Genomic DNA, 23455 nt, shown 5'->3' with positions numbered 1-23455 from the left:
TACACCTGTTCTGAAAGGCCCCAGAGTCTGCAACACCACTAAGCAAGGGGCACCACCAAGCAAGCGGCACCATGAAGACCAAGGAGCTCTCCAAACAGGTCAGGGACAAAGTTGTGGAGAAGTACAGATCAGGGTTGGGTTATAAAAAAATATCCAAAACTTTGAACATCCCACGGAGCACCATTAAAGCCATTATTAAAAAATGGAAAGAATATGGCACCACAACAAACCTGGCAAGAGAGGGCCACCCACCAAAACTCACGGACCAGGTAAGGAGGGCATTAATCAGAGAGGCAACAAAGAGATCAAAGATAACCCTGAAGGAGCTGCAAAGCTCCACAGCGGAGATTGGAGTATCTGTCCATAGGACCACTTTAAGCCGTACACTCCACAGAGCTGGGCTTTACGGAAGAGTGGCCAGAAAAAAAGCCATTGCTTAAAGAAAAAAATAAGCAAACACGTTTGGTTTTCGCCAAAAGTCATGTAGGAGACTACCCAAACATATGGAAGAAGGTACTCTGGTCAGATGAGACTAAAATTGAGCTTTTTGGCCATCAAGGAAAACGCTATGTCTGGCACAAACCCAACACCTCTCATCACCCTGAGAACATTATCCCTACAGTGAAGCATGGTGGTGGCAGCATCATGCTGTGGGGATGTTTTTCATCAGCAGGGACTGGGAAACTGGTCAGAATTGAAGGAATGATGGATGGCGCTAAATACAGGGAAATTCTTGACAGAAACCTGTTTCAGTCTTCCAGAGATTTGAGACTGGGACGGAGGTTAACCTTCCAGCAGGACAGTGACCCTAAGCATAATGCTAAAGCAACACTCGAGTGGTTTAAGGGTAAACATTTAAATGTCTTGGGATGGCTTAGTCAAAGCCCAGACCTCAATCCAATTAAGAATCTGTGGTATGACTTAAAGATTGCTGTACACCAGTGGAACCCATCCAACTTGAAGGAGTTGGCGCAGTTTTGCCTTGAAGAATGGGCAAAAATCCCAGTGGCTAGATGTGCCAAGCTTATAGATACATACCCCGAGAGACTTGCAGCTGTAATTGCTGCAAAAGGTGGCTGTACAAAGTATTGACTCTGGGGGGGTGAATACTTATGCACGCTCAAGTTTTCTGTTTTTTTTGTCTTATTTCTTGTTTGTTTCACAATAAAAAATATTTTGCATCCTCAAAGTGGTAGGCTTGTGTGTAAATCAAATGATACAAACCCCCCAAAAATCCATTTTAATTCCAGGTTGTAAGGCAACAAAATAGGAAAAATTCCAAGGGGGGTCAATACTTTCGCAAGCCATTGTATGTGTGTGTATATATATATATATATATATATATATATATATATATATATATATATATATATATATATATATATATATATATATATTATATCATATGTAGCATACACCTTTGCATAACTGGGCTGTCCATCATATGTATCCCCCTGTTACACGTCTGTTTGTCACAAAGAGTAAGACAGACTTACTCACTGAGGAATAGTCAAGTATCACTTTTAGATTTTGTTTTTTTTTTCCCTAGGTATTACCTAAAGCAAGTCACATGGTTCAAGTAATCTAGACTCCAGGAGGGGTGTGTTTGTGTGTGTATATGGGGGGGGGGGGCTTCTGGGAACCAGAACCAGACCAAAGGAAGAGGGAACAGAAGTGTGTTGCAAAGGACATGGAAATAATTACAGTTGTGACAATTACAAAGTAAAAAGTGATTGATTACCTTTAAAACTATATAAATAAATCTGAAGTCATCACCACAGGGTTTGTGCTGTGAAAAGAGCACAACAACCTTTGTTGGAAGTTTAATTTCCAATCTAAAGAAGAAAACAATTGGAAGTTGTTAGATGTATATGTAGGAATTGTTATATCCATTTATTTCAAATTCCAACCCCCGGATAGCACATTGATGTTTGATTCCCTAAAGGTCTTTAGTCTTAAGTCAGTCTTTCTTTAGATCTTTCCTGCTTGGATCATAGTCACCACATTCACTTTTAAAAGCAATACCTCAATTTCCTCTTGGCATCCATCTGTTTTTGACATGGACTGTAGTTTTCTTTGATCAAGTGGACAGAGATAGACTGTACCTGTCTGAATTGCTGAGTAAGTTTACATTAATAATGCAGTTTCATCTTTTCAAGACAAGAAAAACTAAGACAAGAAATGGGCTTTGCACTTACTTTAGGATACTCGTCAAGCTTTTCTACAGTACAAATGACCTACTGATTCGTGAATTTTGATGTGTGCTTCTATGTAGATGCTTTAAATGGCCAAACAACTTGGGTAAACTGGTAACAATTAAAAACTTATACAGATAGCAAAAATATTCGATAAAACAATTATACAGCTTGAAGAGCTGAATAACCTATTAAAAACTAGGCAAAAGTGGATCTTTTATTTAGGCTTTAACCGTTTCTGTCCTGAATTTTTTGTTGAGTAGAAAAATGCAAAATGAGGTTCTATAATTCAAAAAGGAACTCCTTTATTCATGAGAACAGGACAAGAAAATATTTTTGCCATATATTTATACATAAGGTGTCCGTATGGCTCGGTGTTCAGCGGGAGAGTTTGGAATAGTTCAGGCTTTTCGTCTCACAACCCAATGCGTTCTGGTACTTTTTACCTGGCTCAGGTTCCATTCTTACCTTTTAAGAGAAGAAGGACTACGCTTACCAGAATGCATTGGGTTGTGAGTTGAAAAGCCTGAACTGTCCCGCTGAACACAGAGCCATATGGTCACATTATTTGTACACTACCTTAGACTGGGACCAAGGAGCCCCGGGAGGTTCTAACGTGATTTCCGACAGCATGTGTCAACATATGGCACTAAGATAAGGCGGGGCCTCACTGAAAGGGTTAAAAGTAGATCCCTATGCAGTGTTCTTCAGAGGTGGTTCATTATGGCTAAAAAGAACACCCTCCTGATAAGACTCCTCCATAAGACAAAATTAAAACTAGAAAAGGATAACCAACACCTCCAATACTGAAAATGTACTTTAAAAATGCCAGTGAATAAAACCCATCCTTTATGTATTTATAGAATACACCAAAGGGAGGCGAGATAGAATTTAGACTCAGTTTCCGTTTGACTCGTTGTAATTGTTTCTTTAATATTTTTCGGGACCCCCTTGTAAATGAGGCCTCAGTCTCAGTAGGTAAATCTCCTGATTAAATAAATATATAAATAAATAAATACATTTTGTGTCGAACCTTGATCTACATTTTTATTGCACCATATTTATTTCCAGCCCTTTTTATTCTGTTGAATCTGCAACACCACAGAAGGAATCAGGAATAAAATGAGATTAGTTTAAAAATAGTGACACAAAACTAGACCCGATGAACCCACTCTGAAGGGCTAAAGCTCTTTTAATTTAAACCTGCTCCCATTTTATTGGCTTCTGTTCTTTTTCTTTTTAACTGTATTGTGGCAGTAGAATGCAACTTATTTCTTTTTATGAGGGACCAGTCGGTGAAAAGATGGTTTCGCATTGTGCTGTCATTTTAATATTGGATATGTCAATCATCTGGGTCTGAAATGTCTTTCTTTGTGATGCCCATGAATTGCCAGTCTTACAGTAACCTCGCTCTATGACACTGCTGGTTAAAGGCTTGACGCTTGTTGAGTTTGAACTCATAAAGAAAAGCGGCATAATAGGAAACTTTTGATTTTTTTTTTTTCTTTTCAGAAGTAGCTGTGAGTTTCCTTAAAAGCACTTCATTTCTTTCATTTCTCACACTCTTTCTTTCTATTCCTTGGAGGAAAATGCCTCACTCTCCTCCAAAGACCAGTTAATTAATCCTTCAGAAGCTGGACCTATGTCTCATGTCTCTCCTCACACACACTCGCTCTAGAGTTGGTTAAAAATGCAGATTAAATACAGTTTGATACTGTTTTTTTTTTTTAATGGTGGGTGTTTCAAATTATAACTGCCACTTTCTTTTTAGACCAGCCATTGTGTAATCGTAGTTTAAAACTCAGCCAGTTATTAGTAGAAGAATGTAGTGGACAACTCGAGCTATCATCAGACTTACTGTTGATGACACTGCAAGTTTGTAATTGGGACATACAGGTCTAAGGAAGTTCTTAAATATGATGGGTAGTCATGTTGACCTACTATTACATGATTTCTGATCTGTGATTGGGTGGAAAATGTTCATGACTCGTACCTTTGGCAAGGTATATGGCACACTACTTGTCTTTTTTGCTGTTAAATTTATTTGAACCTCTCACTGACTTTTCACAGTGAATTGTGCCCCAATTTAACGAAACTCCACACTTTAGTAGGAACTGTTTTAGAAGTGTGACTGGATTCCTCCACAGTGGAAAGTTAAAGTTGTCTCAAAACCTCAGCATTACAAAACTCATTGGAAAAAGGTATTGAGAAATCGAATTAAGATAGCATTTCAGTTGGAAGATTAAATGCAAACACTTGCAGTTTGAAACCATGATGTTGCTTATTCCTAAGCTACTTATCAAACTCTGCCATACGTACAAGGGAGATTTGCTATTGTTGTTTTTATTTTTTAGTAGCTCTCTGCTGAAATAAATTCCCTTCAAATTACTGTACTTTCTATGGAAAAATTGTAATCTGGCTTTTTTTCTTTTCAAAGAGTGAAATGGCTGAATATTTTTCTCATAAAATAACATGAACGCATCCTTAAATATGACAATTCGTTCTTTTAATTCTGCTTCACCTTGCTGTGCTGCTCTGCCTAATTGGAAACATTCCAACCTGTTAGGAAAGACAGTCTAGGTTTAGGCTATGCCAAACTCTCAGTATTGCTTTGGCACATTCTGGTGGTTCTATGTATTCTCTGTTCTAAAGACCTTACACAATCCCTGAAGTGTAGATGACAAACCTTATTAGTTTTGTCTTTGATTAACAAGCAAACGTTCTACTTACATACTGTAAAGCCAACTAATCCCATTACATAACGCCATACAATATCAGCAAATACACAGGTCCATCACTCAGTTCACGTGTGGGCCTTTCCTGTAAAACACCATTACATGGAGAGAAATGATTAGAGGCCTCACCCAGACAAGAGAAGGAATAAGGTTGAAAGTAATTTGCCAGTCAAACTCAGTGATCATCGTGAGACTGTGTTTATTAAATAAATTGCTGTCTATATCATAGTCCGCCTTTGTGAAATGAGAAAAATGCAGGGAACGTATTTAGTTATTTGGTTATGCTATTGGTGTCCAGTTACTGCAGAGAGTCCCACACTGACTAGAAGCTTTATTATTTTCGATATACAGTATACTGTAGGCTATGTATAATCAACACATATTTATGGCTGCTGATTGCCTGCTAGAGGAATATACATCCTTAATGCATGTGAACTGATATGGTTTCGGCCTGTGGAGGTTACACCACTGGGCATTCAGGTCGTGATTTCTAATTTACTAATTTACTCGACAGTTTGACCTTATAAAAAGAGAGCTAATTGGAAAGGTTATGAGATGACATGACCATTGGCAAAAGTAAAGGACTTTACTTTTGTTATGACATTGACTCGTGTTGTGACCTTGGGCAAGTCACTCATCTTCCCTTTGCTTCAGTCCTTCGGGTTCTTAAATTGGGTCCCTGACTGTAAACACAGTGTTGCAACTGATTTTGAGCTCTCTGAGGTGATTAATCTCTAAATAAATCATGAAGCTCTGCCTTTTCTTGTACAGGTCCTTTGTATTGGAACATATTAACTACCGTTAGATCCTCGATAAAAGCATCAGGATATTTCAGACTAACCCCTATTACAATCGTTACTTAGAATCCCCAATCTTGCTTACTGAGGTTGCTCATAGCTTCTTGCTCTTTTCACACATCAGATGTGTGGGGTTTATTCAGATGGTCTAAACAACAACAGATCTGAATACTGTCAGCCTTTATGTCATTATTGACCTGTTGTGCACCAAGGTTGTGAAATCCACTCTCTCCAGTACCGTTTTTACACCAGGCTTTCAAGCAGCAGTGAGTTCGCATTCAGCCTGTTACTGTTCACCTTCACAGGGAGGAAAATCTGGGAGTGAGTTCACCTAATTCCTGAATTAACAGAAAGAGTTCCAATACTGCGTTTAACATAGTACTTCTGCTTTGTACTCATGCACAGTGAAGTGAAATTATATGTGCTGTCCAAATGCAGTTATGAGTTCTTTTTTTTTTCTTTTTACTGAGCTGAGAGTTCTATTGTCAAGGCAACAAGGAGCAATTGTGTGTGAAAAATGGTTAGAGGAGGATTTTTAAATGACCAGGTGCCATGGAATGTGAGAAATCAGGCCCCTATATAATTTTGTTCCGACCTGGTTAAACACATTGTTCCTCCCCTGTGTCTTCATGGGCAGCTCCCACCAGGTAACCAGTTGACCTTAGGTGAGACTTATTGCTGCAGTAACACTGCTAAGTGTGACCTGTTCAAAGAGTTACGATTATGCAAATTCCTGGTACCTGGTCGTTGAGGGGAGTTCTAATGTAAAGTATCCTACCATTAAAATAACTTGATTTATATCTGAAATTGTTATTGCCTTTTCACTACAAAGTAGGGGACATGAGTCCACAGTGCCCAAGCCCGGGGGGGGGGGGGTTGTGTTGATGAGCCATTGCAGATCCTGTACAGCTGCAATATCATTTATTATAGACATTTCAATGACCGTTGCTGTTTTGTAATTCGGTGTTTTTCCCCCCCAAAACACCCACGCTAATAACTAGTAGTGTTCCTCAAATCCAAATTTACACCAAAATGAAAAAAAAAAAACCACACACACACACACACACACAAAAGACCAAGTAGCTACCTTGCATTATAGAATGAGTAGGAGAAATAACATAGTAGTGAACGAAACACAATCTTGAGAAGTAGATCGATTTTTCATTTATTTTTGTGTAATACATTCTCACTACCTTACGTAGTTCGGCTTTCTAACCAGTAAAACGTGTGCTTTCACAAAAGGAATGTGTATGCTTTGAAACATCCAACATTGTGTGCATGCAGCTGTTCATCATTGTGATGCAGAGCACTCTCCGTTGCCGCGTTGTTTGTACAGGTTTCAGTGGTTAGCAAACTACTGAACAACTCATTTCAGTTTGAATGCATTGTTTAAATGTTCGCTTCACCAGCGGTCATGTTATATGAAATCCAGTTGAACTTGCTTACACCAAATTATGAAACACGTGGCACGTTTTAAAAAATGCTTTAATTACAGGACGCAGACAAGCACTATATTTAGCTCTTGTTAACAGGCTGACGCAGTTTAGAAAAAATACCCTGAATATATATATATATATTTTTTTTTTTGCAAAAAAAAAATCTTCTCTTAAAATTGTGCTTAGTGGCAGAGTAGCTTTATCTGTTTTTGATCAGCTCAAGCTGTAATGGGCTTGACATTACTATGTGAACATTAGCATTCATCTAAATCTGAAACAAGGGAAGAAGGGTGAATGCATTACTTAAGGTGCAATCCATGTTGGTATGCAATTGCAAATTTGTACCAAAAAACAGATTTGAAAAAAAAAAGTTATTTTTCGGAACCAGTGGAGTTTGGTTTTGTAAAACCTGCTTGCATTGTACATTCTAAATTTTCTTACCTACGTACAGTATGTAACCTCCTGAGATATATACAACAATAGCACAATGGAGGCCCAGTGCTCATTATTTGAAGCACTTCTGATTTGATGTACAGTCAGCACTGAAGCACATAATTGAGGTCAGGTCAGTAACATCAGATTTTATAATCAAATAATTCTAGTCTTGTTAATTGTGATTGTTAAGTTTGAAAAACTTCACTTGAGACTGCATTAAGACACTGTAAGGAAAATGGTCTGATTGTTCCTGGGTGTTTTTTTTTTTTTTTTTTTTTTTTTGTATTTTTTTATTCAGGTCTGCTCGTTTGCCTGATATCATTGCTAATGAATTCAGAGTGGCTGCACTGCTGATATCAAATAATTAAAGGGGAATTTTCCTTTCCTGTTCTTCAATTTCAGGTGTCCTGAAAAGGGTATTTTGTGAGAATGATGCACAGTGATTGATTGGATCTTAAGTCTGGTTGTCAGTATGAAATAACCAGTTTGAGATGAAAGTGGCACTATGATATACATTAGTGGTTATGGCCCTCTGCAAGAATTTGAAGCAAGGGATTTTGTCTGAAAGATAAGGGGATACCATTCCTGGTCTTTTGTTGGTGTAAACATGTATCAACTTGCATGCGTTGTGTATGTTGATTACTGCCAGTGACCCTAGGGGTCTTGATTATGAGGAAACATAAAATGACCCCAATTTAAGAATTGCATCTGACAACATACTTTCCCATTTAAATGTTAGTTATATAACAATTTTTACTGGTGAGAATGATTGTTTACTGGTGAGATCTTTGACCCAGTGGGGGTTCTGATATTATCTAGGTGGCTTTAGGCAAGGTTTATAGAAAGAGGAGGTTATGCAAAGGCTTTATGGGTGCCATTTTGGATACCCTGACTGACTGGAAAAATCCCTCTCATTCACATTCAGGCGTATGCCAAGATACAGAATAGTTTGATCCAAAAGGGTGCCTAATCCCCAAAAAAATGGGAAGTTAGGCAGCCAGAATACCATGACCTATGTTGGTAATTTTAAAACAAATAACTGCAGATTTATACTGCATTGCAATAGAACAACCGCTAATAGACTAGAATTTATATCGATTTGAGGCTAGTTTCTTTTAGTATTTCTGTATTCTACTTGATCACTTTTAAAATTAAGACCAACCTTTACCAGTCTTGGAATGGTCTGTTAACAAATGAGTCATCCCAACATATAAAAAGGAAGGGAACACAAATGAAAATACCTCATTTACAGATTTAAGCGTGGTTTAGTCTGACCTAGACCTGACAACATCCTTCACAGAGCTCCACAATTCAGTGTATTGTGCACACTGGGAGTATGGGGGCAGGAAGGATACGTGCATTTGAGTTTGACATGTTTAGCTGCCCCCACTCTTGTTCTTAGCATCAGTTGCTCATGACTCTATCTTTTGTTACATCATCTTTTTTTTCCCTGGCTACAGGAAGTGGCTGGAGAAGAACTTGCAGTGTGGTAATTTTATTTGAGTTTTTAAACAAGTGTGAGATTTCAAAGCGATGGATGAAAAGGAAACAGAAATAGCCTTAGGTCTAATTAGGTTATGCTGGGATGAATAACAGCGTTAATATGTAGAAATTAGACATTTCTCAGCTTGTGATTTTCAGTAGCAGACAACCGAGTAAATTAATCTATGGAGACTATCGAATGCCCTGTAGCAGGACATCATTTTCACTTAAAATGAGTGAGAAACACCAAAGAACCCACCCCTAACACCCAAGGCGTAATTGAGACATGAATGATGTTCCTAACTAGAGGAGATGATGTACCTATAGTTTAAAACACACTTTTCTGTAAATAAACTGTCCCTGCCATGACTGATCAATTTGTTATGCAAATGACTGACACGGACATATACTCTCTACTATATAAAATGCAGTTTTAGTTTCATTCACAAGAGGCAAGATTTCAGATTTGATAGAGGTGACAGGAGGATTTGTATTGTACGGACATATAGCTGAGGTTGCACTAGGAACAAACAGCAGTGCATTTTTCAAATGGAATAAAGGATGTATTTTGTCAAACAAAGATTCGTTAAAAAGGCCACATTATGCATAAATGCTACAGGCATTAGTGGGTTATGAAGAATGATCTCCCTTGCAAAAAAATAAGCTGTTATGTAATCTCCTTACAAACTAAAAATGGTTTATGTACTCTTCTTGGGATGTTGGCATGGCACTTTTGCTTATTGGCTGACCTACACTGTCATAGTCATTCAAGTGGCTAACCACTAATGGCTTGGCTTTTGTTGTAGTTTCTCATTTTTTGTAATTCACTTCCAGTCCCCAGAGTGGTAAATTATGACTAGATAATGTTTATATAAAAAAAGAAGCTATCCCTTGATTCTCAGCCTCCATTTCATTAACAGGCTACAAAATGGGTTTTTTTTGGATCTTTTATGGATAGAAAATGCTCAAAGGTGTGAGCATTATATTTCACTTGCAGCTAATGATCATTACTCGTTATCTGCAAACAGGTACTTGGTCAAGGTTGTAGTATGTATCATTTTTTAATTAGCTGTAATTACTTTAGTATTAGCAAAGATAATGTAAAGTAAAAATGAAACAAAAAATAAACGAGGTTCCACAAAAGCTGAAGCTGGATTATCCAAAATGCCCTGATCAGAGTGTTTTTTGTTTGTTTGTTGCTTTGTTTTTAATTCCATTCTCCCATAGCTCCCAATTTCATCACTTCAGACCAATATATGGGCTTAGGAACTAAAAATTGGGGAAAGAGAACTCCACTCAAAAAGTCAGACGACTATCTCAGTCTAGGAAAGATAACTCAATACAGCAGACCAGTAAACCAGACCATGTGTAACATTATCTTTGGATTTTGGTCTAAGGCCCTGGGAATGTTGTAATGTGTTGTCTTATGGTTATCTCTATTATAGTTAAGGTTTGGAAGTAACTGTAAGTTATGGTGATTTAATTCTCAGTGTTTGAGGTTTACAAATTTGTAAAATGCAGAATTTTCAGCATACAGTACAATGTTGCATATCTGACCCCCCGTGGACTGGGCTATGGGCGGATATGTGAAAAAGTCAGATGTGCGAATATCCATAGAAAATTACATATACACATGCATAAATAGGTTGGTGAACAAATACAACACTCAAACTACTCTTAAACACTGTGAAATTATTTGCTTTAAAAGTAAGAAAATGTAAACAAGATTAATTAGGCTACAATACACAGTGTTGCTGTGCGGTTTACTATAAGCCATCTCCACGCAAACCTTTTAAACAAAATACAAAAGAAACGATAAATGTACAGTAACCTGCAACTGATGGCTTCTTTCTTAACTGTAGAAGTCCCTGCCTCCCTGGTTCTGCTTTCTTAATATCTCTGTCACGGTACTTTGCGCTCTTTCTTGATATTGCCAACAGCCGATAAGAAGCTTGGTTTGAATATTGCTTTGACTATTTTAAACAAACAGCTGGTAAGCATTGCGTTTATAAAGCTTGCTTTGTATTGAATTCAAATGCATTTAAAAGTTACAACAACCTGCTGCCAATATCTGCAAGCATGCGCTCCATGTTATAAACACATTGCACAAAAAAGAGTAAAAAGAGTAAAGCTTTCTCAGCTGGTGTATTGAAACATCTTTGCTACACACAGCCGACTGGCACATGCACACAGCCCGTCTCTCTTAAAGCGGAACACACCAAAAGGCTGATTGCTATAAAGCTGTATATAACGCTTTCTGCCAATACCATTACTCTCGTAGCCTAATTTTAATAAATATTTATTTATTTAGCGAGGCGGTTAATTGATCAGGACGGTTATGTGACAGTCGGATATGCGACGTCCCACTGTATTTAGTTTTTCATAAAGTCTTGCACAAACACAGTGAACTGTTCAATGTATTAGAATGAGATACTTATTCTGTATGAAATGCTCATTAGGCTGCACACTATGTATCACAGACAGTTTCTGTTTCATTGTATGGCCTTGACTTGATTTTCTTTAGCTTTTTGTTAACTTGCTTTAAAACTGAAATCCAGTATTTCTCACTTATTCAAAGCATATCGATGTGCTACCATTAAACAGGTGTGGTGTATTACTTGCAAACTTGAGCGTCCTCATCACTATCCTCCTTTTATACATTTCATCACAAGCAAGCTTAAAGATTATAAGGCAGAATCTCATCCATCCAATTTGAAATGCATCGAGGCAAACATACACCTGTATTAAAAAATATGTTGAATTTGCTGCATTTATTAAAGTACTAAACACAATGGATGGGCCACATATAAACCAAAGGAACAGAGCCTACAGTAGTGTCTGTATGATTGGGTAGATACTTGGTGTGGTGTAACTTCAATAAATTCTGTGCTCTTAACGCATGAAAAAAATCATTCAGCTGCTCAGTGCTTTAATATTTGTAATCAGTTTACCTTTTAGGCAAATGCAAATTTCCTGCATCATTCTTTTGTTTTCCTAGTAGCTCTTTAGTATTCCACACTACTGTCCTCTACTGAAAGGAACCTCGTAAACTATTTCAATATCGGGAAAATGCACCTTTTTTTCCTGCTTTTAAATAATGTCAATGTCATAATTTTCTTTGATGTCATTTGGAATGAGACAGCATTGGTGTGATGATAAATCGGCATGTCTGAGGCAGAAGCATGTATCATAATATTATACAAAATAAAAAAAAATCTCCTTTGTTGTTGAAGCAATACTTCAAGCCTGTGGAGATTCATGATGCTGTTTACCTTATTAAAGATAGATCAGGTAAAAAAAAAAAAAAAAAAAAAGATCTTGCTTTGTATAAAGATCACAGAATTTACTGAACTCTGGTTTCATCAGCTTTGTGGCTGACACCAGAAGGGTTCTTCATTCCATATCGCTCGCTTCGTTGAAATTGATCAGAGAGGAGGTACACTAGGGGTATATAAAACCATTCAAATGTTTTGGCCACTGTTGTTTCTCACTAGTGTAGTATGACCCAACACAAAATGTTTGCATTGAGAATTGTTCGGTGTTAAAGGTTTGAAAAGAAGCATGTTATCGTCATTTACTGACGAAGACTTGATTAAGGAGTGCTGACTTGCTCAATTTCCATTTGATTCCAGTCCGGTTATTTTAGTTTCAGCACCCATTGAGAACTTTATTTAAATTGAGTTGAGCGTGTTACTTACGATTTGATATCGTCATTTAGTGCAAAGCCCCTGCGGACTCTTAAGCAGGACAAGACCCTGTTTGGATAAAGGATTGCCAAGTGAGCAAATCTGTGATACGGAGCACACACTCCTCCAGGGAAGGAGATGAGACCACTAATCTCATTGTATACGTGTAAACTGGAACTTTTCACAGGCAGATGTCCAGGTTAAGATTGCAGTGCCATTTAGTTCCCTTTGTTAGGCCACTGTAAGAATAATCCAGCTTCCCTCTTTAGTGCTTAGCCTCTTTCCATTCCAACAGTGTTTGATGCCTCTTGGCAGTAGCCTGCATGTCATCCTACAGTTGCAACTCAAGATTTTAGACAGCTTATGATGGATTTCCTCTTCTGTAGCAACACACAGCAAATATCTTTCAATTAAAGCTTATTGTTTTGAGCAACAATTTACAAAGGGAGGGGAGGTGTAAACTTCCCTTCGTTAAATCAGTCTTATAAAGGCCTAAACTCACAATGTGACAGTATTTAGATAGTTTGTATAGGAGCAGCATAACAGTTTTCAAATTCTTTTTAATATTATTTTTTTGTTGTTGTTGTTTTTAAATCATTTCACATCAAATTGTAAAGCCAACCAGAACAAAAAGATTTGGCTACAGACTTCTTTTAAGGACTTCATTGTAAAATAAATACATCAACACAGGGAGTATTGTATTCCATTAGGTTCTAAGAAGACAACACTAGTCATTAACACTGAATGGTGCCATTGCTGTTCATGGGGAGAGAAACCAAATGGGTCTCCTCCCCTCTGTACTAACAATGCTAAACTGCTACCCTAATAAAGCCCCTTTGGGTAATCTGCCAGCTACCCCTGGCTAAGTAACTGTAACCTGTTCTGAGTCTTTTTGTCCCTTAGTGTCATCTATGGTAGGTGAGTGACAGTAAACATTTTACTGACAATTATTTGTGGTTATTATTAAGACACAAATAGCATTTCCTATTTCCCAGTGTGCTTCAAAGGGAGGACGTCCAACAGCCTACTAACTGCTGGTTTTGACCCCATACAGTTTAAGCTCTAAAAGAATTATTAACGGCATGTTCATTAGAAAAAAGACTAAGAGACTGCATACCAGTCATTTTAAAGAGGCAGTTTCTATCAGTGAAATCCACATTTATTAAAATTTTTGTATCTGGGTGACTCCTGTTAGTTATCACAGATATTGCATTGATACTGTCTTCTTTTTCCCTTAAAAAACATAACAAACTAATCTTATGCAGCTTTTCTGAAAAATGTTTTTTTTTTTTTTTTTTTTGTTATGCTTTGTGTTTCAAAGTTCAAGTAAATACAAATGTGAGGCAGGTGGACATTAACAGAAAATAGCTTTTATACCACATTTTTGTTATTTTGACTTATTCTGGACAGAAATCACACAATATCAAAAGTGGACCTGAAAAACTGCAATGGAAATAGAAGGTGGACTCACTTCACTGTATCTCGCTAAACTGTCTAGCTTTGGTATATCTGAGAAATCCAGTGGGAACAAGTCCTAAGCAAAGGCCGTTTGTAACCCAACCTAATTAGCCACACTTCCAGTAAGAATTTAGTCTGCAAAATCTGCCTGAAAGGTAATTAAGAAAAAAATAAAATTTCTAACTAGAAGACAGCACTCATGGATATGTGAGTGAGATATTGTGGATAAACTGGCACACCCATGTTTATTTACAATTAATGGAACCTTGTCAACTTTTTTCAGGTTTGGCAAAAAGAAGGATGAGAAGGGAAAGCCGGATCAGAAGATTAACAAACAGAAGTCTGAAATGCTTAGTGAGGAGGAACTTGAGAGAATGAAAGAAGAGAGAGAGAGGTAAGTTCTATTCATTTTCATGATGATTGTTTGGGGAAATAGCAAAGGGTGTGCATCACTTTTGGCCAACTAAAGAAAAACGTGCTTGTGTCAGATGCTGTGCAACTTTTTTTTGTAGTTTTTTGGCATGAGAGCTGAAACTAATGTTCGGAAACGCCCGTCTCCAGCATCTGCTTGACATGTATGGATTGACGGAGCCTCATTCAGTATTGAAACAGTTAATGAATGGGCAGGATGTTGAAGCCCCTCTTTTGAGGATGTTCTTTTCCTAATAAAGGACTTTAGCAGTCTCTCTAATTGTATTTGGACCTCCATCTGGTTTCAATTTTATTCACAATCGGTTCTCCCTGTGACCCCTTCCTGCACCACGCGGCTCGCTGTCAGACAGTTACCGACTTCAGTTACTTACAGTCCCTAAGAAGCAAATTATACCGGTACTTAAAGGACAATTTTAAACTTTAATGCTGTGCAGACCACAGAATTAAGCAATTACAAAATGAATCGCCTACTGTCAAATTCAGATTAACCTGACCAGTGGTTTAGTGTACAAGACCTTCCTGGTGAAGAAGGGGCCACAATCATTGAAACAGTCTAGACTTCATGAATGTGTCTGAATAACAATGCCAATCAGGTTGTTTTTAGCCCTGAGACTGCAGATTAGGCAAATGGTCAGGAAACTGGATTAATGGGTATTTCCATTAAGCAGTTCACAACATGACTCAACAGGGATGCCTAACCATGGTCTAAAGTCAGGGGAGTTAGCACCGGCTACGCACCTTCTGAAGATTGTGTTGACTGTCTTATCTGCTTTGAGTACCATATAAGCCAGCTCATGCACTTCAGATATCTGAGAAACAAAATATTTAATCTAGAAGTAGCAAAAGAGTTCCCACACAGGCAACACTGACCTGGAATAAGAGACACTCTAATTGTATATCCTCTGTTAACTTTTGTATTATTTGCTGAAGCTTTCATATAATTGGAAAAAAGTGGAAGTTAAATCCAGCCAAGTATTTTTTTTTTTTTTAAATGTTATTTCTTATTTCATGGCAGTTGTTCAAAATGAGATGAAATTGCCTGCAGTGTGTTTCTTTTAATAAAATAAAATGATTTAGTACATGTTGTTAGTGCTATTAGAAATTTTAAAGTAAATGCATCAGCAGTTAAAAAAAAAACATGTGCTGATTTGGCATAATAATCCACAGAGCATTTAGGGTACCAAAGAGCTGTTTTTGCTCAGTGGATTTCCATTTAAGTAAAAACTGAACTAAATTAGCCTTTGTTTAATTTAAAAAGAGTGCCTTGCACAATATCCAAATACAATTGTTTTTACTGGTTCACTTAAGATATTCCCAAACAAGTCAGATTTACATTACAGCAGTGGCTTTGATTAAATTTAAATAAAGTGAAATCTGAAGGAACTGTTTGTGTACAAGCCCTTATTTGTTTTAAATGATCAGAATCACCTTTTAACTTTAGATCTAAGAGCTCACAATATATTTAACAGGTAAACTGATTGGATGGGTAGTTATTACAGTATGTTTTAATGTTCAGAATCTCATTGCATGCAAATAATTTACTATAGATTTTAGCAAACCCTAATACATTTGGGTACGAATCTGAATATAGACTATTATTTTTACGTAGTTTCCTTCCATTGTCTGCCTTAGTCATAGTACATTCCCTGGAATCCCCTGTAGGGGGTGCTCCAGACACCGTGCTCTGGGAGTGCTCCTTCTGTCAGTGTCGGTATATAACGTAACCGAGCAATAATGTTTGTTTTATTAATGTAAGGATTGAGGCGAAACACCAGGAACTGAGGGAGAAGCAAGCCAAAGTGAAATACGATCACACTCCTGCACATGGTCCCCCACTGCCTGATTTTGAAGATGACGAGGCCGACCCAAATTATGCACGAATCAACAACTTCAGGGAAAAGGCACCGCCCCAGAGAGTGTACAGGCCACCCTCCCCACACCTGCCCCCTGCACCCGTTAACTACCAGAAGGACCATCCTGCAGATGAAGAGCATCTGGAAGGACTCTACGCCAAGGTTAACAAACCTCGAAACCAGCCCGCTCCGCATGCTGACAGGTACCAGAAATAGTGATGGTCTTTTTTACAATCGTACCATGATAATTGCATTAGAATAATACGCCCCTCTGTCCCGCTAAAAGAAAACCAAAAAAGCAAACCATGCCTGCAGGTGAATGCTAAATTAGATTATAATTAACTTGTGTGACGTTGTAAAATTAGATACGGTTTACTTTTCTTTTTAGTGTTTACACGGATTGAGGAAACACTACTTTTTGAAAAATCAACCAAAACCAGATTGTATTTAAGTATTTGGCTTGCTCTTTATTTACAGTTGTAGCCCAGTGTATATGGGGTAGATTTTGATTTAATAATATCTGTAATTATCTCAAGGGTTTTTATACCTCTATTCTGAGCTCAATCCGCAGGGAGCCCAAGTCCAAGAACGGTTAATCACTAAAAAGATTGCCACTCTAAATATGTGTATGAGAAAGAGCACAGATATTGAGACTCCCTTAATCTGTTTTATTAAAGAGGACAATTAGATAGGGATGTATTATGAAAAAGAAGAATTATAATTTAAAATAACTCTAATTAAATATTTAGGAATTGTAATATTCATGTTCAGGACCTCCCTGGGTCTCTTGGGTTGGGAGTAGTGGGACAGGAACCTGCTTTATTCACTACTTGATCATTTATCTAAACACTGAGGAGAGATTTAATAAAACACATTATTTCAGTTTAACTAACAGATATTCTGCAGAATCTCAACTCTTTAAATGAATACAAGTCACAAAATCACCAGTAATGGCTTCTATGAAGATCTAAGCCATGGAACATTAGCAGTTTATTTAACTTTTTTATTAAACAGAATGACACTTGGTATAGCTCAGTAAGTTGTAACCATGTGTTTGTTTGGCAGCAAAGTCTCTGCAGTGTCCTTTGACTTTTAAATCCCCATTCTCAGTATTGCATCCGCAGGAGCACTTAGGAAACATCAAATTAAAAGATTCCAAAACACTGCTATAAAGATCACTAAACAAGCTGAACACTGTGATGCACGCTGCTGTTAAATGATTGAATAAAATGATACCAGATTGAATGCCAGGGCCATTAAGATTGGTTATGATAATGTATTGTTAACAGTAATTAGTGCACAGTATACCTGCAGTCCCATTAGTAGCACTGCATAATTAAAAAAAAAAAAAAAAAAAAAGATTTAAAGTCTGCTTATGTTGTCAATTATAAAACTACTGAAGAAACCAATTAAAGTATTTGTTTAATTTGTTGTTCATAGTAAAAAAAAATGCTTTTGTCATATATCTCCATGTAAAAGTCAAAAGGGGAGTTTATTTTATTTATTTTTTACTAAGAGTAAAGTTGTGATTTGAGGGTTTCATCTTTTTCCATCTATATTTTGGTCCATATCATAAAAATAAAAGCCCCCATCTAAAATTTGCTGTTTTCTGGAAAGCAGATAGCAATTTCCAAAAAAAATGTACAGCAAATGCATTCTTTAATCCAGCGCATTGTTACTTTCCCTGGGGGGAAAAAAAGTATTATAATAAAATACATACATGCAGTAAATAATAAAATACATACATGCTGTAACTAGAAAAATTGTAACCAAAATAAATAATGGGACCAGATGTTTTTATGTGTTCATTGCAATGTGTTTAGTAAACATTACTAGACCTGTTTGTAAGCCAACTGTAGTAAAACAATAGGTTTAAATATCAAGCTGTGTATTATAGACTTTAAATAAAGGGTTTTGTAGTAGACCCATAGTAAAACAGATGCCGCCAGAAGCATAACATGTAAATCACGCCACTCTGGCAAGAGGAAGAAGGCAAGAGTTGTAAAGGTGGCTTGTGTGACTGAAGATTGCAAGTACTGGTTCTTAAAATCATCACGAGCATCTTCAAAACGTGTAATTAAGTTAAAGAATAAATGATGTACAGTGTACTATAAATACCGGTAATGCCTTTCTTTGTGTTTGCGATGATAATAACGATACACTGCTAGTAAAATGTTCTTAGTTTTCAGTTTATGGTATTCAGAAAAATTCTCTCTGCAGCACAAAGCCCGTATATTCAGTTGAAATATTTTATTGTTGTTAATAACTCATTAAGTGCTTATCATATTTTTGCATTTTATACAATACATAGAACTTAAGCACAAAAGCGTTTGTGATTAATTATGAAGTCGCAATTGCATGTGAGTGCATTGGGCCAAGAAAGATTATTAGATTCCAGTTATAGATCTCCAATTAAAGTTAAAAACTGAGAATGTGTGAAATAAAGATGTTAGACGTGGCATTTTTGATTTAAGGTCAGGCATATAAGAATAATTAAAAGTCATTGTCATTTAGTTAGGCAATAAAACAAACTTCTGAAATTGTAAAGGGCAGGCAACCAACACTTAATTTATTGTTAAATTCAACAAGGACAGTTGATGCTCTTCATAAACTACCCTCCTCCCTTCCATACAAAGACTCAATTTATTGTCATTTATGGAGCTGGTCATAATTTATTTTGACAGGTTTGATTTTCTCTTCATAGTCTTGTTCTCTGAATTATACATTAATTGTTGAAGTTATTTTTTGTATAAATACTTGTAGTTTAATGCATCTTCAGATTCCCAAAACTATAGGCAGGATTTCAATAATTTGAAAAAAAGCTTTTTTAAATTTTTTTATTGGAATTATCACAGTATTATCAGTACAGTATTTACCTAATTCTGCCCCAAACAGTAATGTTCACTGTATACACAGTACTGAACACAAAAAAATCACCCAACCTTGAACCAAAAAAGAAACACATGACTAAGAAAATGAAAAAAAGATACATGAACAAGTGGTGTGCAAAGCGCTGATTGCAAGTGATTGTTCTTGGGTTATCTAATTTGTCCAAACAGTGGTAATACAATACTTAAGTAACCCTGGGTCAGTTGTTTATTACAATGTCCTTCAACTGCAGTAATAGCCCTAGTCTTGTATTGAGTTTTATTTTAATTTATATGTCATGTTAACTTAATTGGGGTACAGTTTCTCTAGATCCTAAAAAGACATAGTAGGCAGGTAACTAGTTTTACACACACACACACACTCACACACACTGACGGGCGCTCCTGCTTTCTCTCACTCTTTACCTCTCTATCTTGACTTCTTAAGGGAAGCTTGTTAAAAATACTTCATGATAAAACCCTTTCATAGAAAATGTCAAAGCCCTCTTGCCTATGTTCTCTGCTGCAGCTGCCATTATCAAGATCTGGGATTGAAAGCTACTACAAGCCTCTGGAGAGGGAAGCAGGAGAGCTTTTAGAAAAGTTACTATAACAACCTAAGTACCATTAGGTTTTTTTTTTTTTTGTGTCCAATTAGAAGCAAATAATTGTCTTTAGTGCGAGAGGTAGGATGGAACTGCATCAGCAGCAGCAGCTGTAGCAGGAGGCAAAGGTATTGTAAAACGTTACAGTACATTAGCCAGGGCGCTATACACTGTGCTCTGTATGTAGACATGAGAGAGTTAAGCAGTGCTAATTGTTGTGCTTTTCCATTTCGAGTAAAAGGGCTTCATAGTTGAGAAGGGGTTTCATGAGAGTGCAACAGTTATTTTTATTTATTTATTTATTTTCTTCCCCCATTGATGTGTCTCACCGACCAGAATTATAAATTAATCCAGAAAAGCTTTTAGTGTTGATCCGGAGAGTTTTGAAGTGCGCCTTACTGATTTCTTTCAGGACGTTAATTAATCTGCTGGTTCTGTTTGATTGAGTACTCAGAGAAAAGCTGAAGCCAGATTAATGGGCTGCTAGTCTTAAGTGTGTATTTCGCCCTCTCCTTCTCTCTCCCAGGTAATGATGGAGGATGCTTGTTTTAATGCATTTGCTACTGCTAAAATCACCGGCCATTTCTGTAATGCACCAGACGGGGAGCTAAACAAGCACAAGAGGCATTACTAATCATTGAAGGTTGCAGAGTGGGCAAATCATGCTTAATTTGAGAAAGCTCGCAAAGTGTCGTTCTTCGTCTTGCAGTTAGGGACAGCACACGCGTTGTCCATCTGAATTGGATTGTCATTTTCAAGAGAGCATAACTTAAATAAATAAATAAATAAAAAGAATCCATTTCCCCACTCCCCTAATTAAAATAATCACCAAATATCAACCCGGCGCATCAATGACCCCCCCCCCCCCCCCCCCCCCCCCCACTCCCACTGCGAAACGAACCGCAGTTTTTTCGAAACGTGTGAACGAAGCTTCAAAAGTAGCTTGCACCTTAACAACACTCCATTCAGTAAAAAGCTTGGGAAAATAGTTTATAGGTTAATAGGTTATAGAGCAGGTAGGGGGTTAGCAAGGTCAGTTCGTTGACATTAAAATCTGTGAGAGTCTCCATTTGAATTTCCATTTGAATATATTTCAAATATATGCATGCACAAGATGTGTGGCAAAGTAAATGTTTATACCAAGGTGCACATAAAAAAAATCAATGGGTGTTTTTTCACGATGTCTAAGGCTTAGAAAGTACTGTATATTCTGCCTTTTGAAAGCTTTCACTCTGAGATTGAAAGGAGACCAGATAGAAGAGAAACAAAGGTCTGGGCTGACTAAATGTTTGCTCATTTGTGTATCTCATTCAACTAAGACTTAATTTTCATCCACTTCCAGCCAGACAGTAATTCTGCACAATAGTATGGTAATCATTTTAACCTTTGCATGATTCAGAGATGTGGAGTTTGAATCCCAGCACATTTGGCTACAATCTAAATCTACTTAACAGGACTGTGAATTTCTGGACCTCAGTTCTGCCAGACTACAGGGGCACTCATCAGTAACAAGATGTGGAGAAACCCATTGAAAGAATGAAGAGAATAGCCACCATATTCTTTCATCTCTAACCATGTGGCTCACTGCCAGCTCTGTAGGTAGTGGCTACAGAAAAAAAAAAAACATCAATAGAAACAGGTGTAGTGTCGCTTCAGTCTGTCCCCCCCAAAATAGGAGATATTTCTAAATAATGTAATGCCACAAAAGATCATCTTCATTTTTGTCACAATTGTAAAAGCCGTTTCAAAAGCGGTGCCACTTCTTGTTAGAAAGGTTTCCTCCAAGCTACCGGAAAAGGCTGCCTTTTGTTGTCAAACTCCATTTGAGAAAATGTCACTAAACTGGGAAAGAGCCATTTAATCTATACAAGAGAAGACTAAAGAGCACACATTTTACTGTCATTTATGTTGAAACTGAAAAGTATTTTTTCTTTCCTCTTTTTTTGCACAACTGATACTGAAATTGTTATATGTGATTTATTTTTTGGGGTTAATTTTTCCACTGTGCTTATCACCAGGGAATAGGGATTGTGTTCTTGCAGTAAAAAAAGAGATACAGAAACCAGAGCAGATATGCAATATCAAGAAGTACCGCTGTAAATTCTAAAGTAGAGCATCAGCATTATTAAGAGTATGTACAGAATAGCATAGAAAAAAAAATCTAATTTCATAAGCAATAATCAAGGTAAAGGCAAAAATGTGAACAGCTAGACAAGCACCTATGTCCGCAGAATATGAAAACTCTCAGTAACTTAATGTAGTTAATGTTAATACTAGGTTTCATGACAATTGGTCAAATAGTTCTCCAGATAGTTGAAGTCAAAAGTTTACATACCACAATGGAAATTTATAATTTTTGGAAATTTCTCAAAAATAAAGAATTTTAGGAAAAATCTTTTGTAGCAAAAGTTTTGCTTTTGTGAACGAGGAAAAAGAAAGTTACAATAAATAGATGTCTATCATAATTTATTTCAGCAATTTTTTTGCAAAAATGCTATTTCAAAAGTATTCATACCCATTGATGCTATAATAGTATTGTCTACAAGGTGCTAAAAATTTCAATATGATAATGCAGAACCTAATTCTAGAAAAGTCTAGTAACTGCTGGATTGTAGGTGAATATTCTTAGAGAGTATGAAAGGGTTAGGCATAGGACGATTACTGTTGTTACTAATAAGTCAATATGGGAAAAAGTAAAGAGTTATCTGCAGACTTTAGACATAAAATTATTTATTGTCATAAAGCTGGAGAAGGATACAACAAGATTTACAAGCATTTGAGCGTGCCAATTTCAACTGTTATCAAGAAATACAGACTCGTGGTGCTGTCACAACACTCCCTCGGTGTGGAAGAAAGAAGGTTCTTTCACCAAGAACAAGTAGAAGAATTGTGAGGAAGGTTAATAACAATCCGAGATTGACTGCCAAAGATATTCAAAGAGAAATGGCTGCAAGTGGAACTGGGGTTTCCATTTCAACCATAGATTGAGTATTACATGATGAAGGTCTCAATGGTCACATGTCAAGGAAAAAGCCACACTTAGGAAAACATAACTAAGACAATCACTTAAAGTTTGCAAAATGACATTTGAATGATGAATATGAGTTCTGGTCAAAGGTTTTGTGGAGTGCGAAACACAAATCGAGCTATTTGGTCACGCTGGTAGTCGTTACGTTTGGAGAAAGTCTGGTAAGGAGTACAAAGAAAAGAACACCATACCCACTGTCAGTCATAGAGGTGGTAATATTTTTCTATGGGGCTGTTTTTCCTCTGATGGCACAGAAAATACAGTTTTAATACATGGTAAAATGGATTCCACAGCATACCAAAAAAAAAATTGGCCTATCATCTAAAACCATCCTTACAAAACTTGGTTTAAAGTGCAACCGGACGTTCCAGCACAACAACGATCCAAAGCACACATCAAAATCTACTTCAGAATAGTTAAAGAAGAATAAAATCAAGGTTCTGGAA

General features: G+C 36.9%; 1 protein-coding gene across 1 annotated transcript in view; it reads left to right on the top strand.

The window, feature by feature from the left end:
• LOC121322139 (partitioning defective 3 homolog B-like) overlaps window positions 1–23455 on the top strand; it is a 230041-nt gene that overhangs the window by 164963 nt on the left and 41623 nt on the right. The window contains exons 19-20 of the mRNA XM_041261680.1: window positions 14508–14618; window positions 16413–16712. Coding sequence (XP_041117614.1) covers window positions 14508–14618; window positions 16413–16712 — 411 coding nt within the window. The remainder of the gene's footprint in view (window positions 1–14507; window positions 14619–16412; window positions 16713–23455) is intronic.

The sequence above is a fragment of the Polyodon spathula genome, chromosome 10 (assembly GCF_017654505.1).
Source record: "Polyodon spathula isolate WHYD16114869_AA chromosome 10, ASM1765450v1, whole genome shotgun sequence".
NCBI lineage: Eukaryota > Metazoa > Chordata > Actinopteri > Acipenseriformes > Polyodontidae > Polyodon > Polyodon spathula.
Note: the sequence above shows the minus strand (reverse complement) of the source record. Positions and strands in the feature narration are given on the sequence as shown.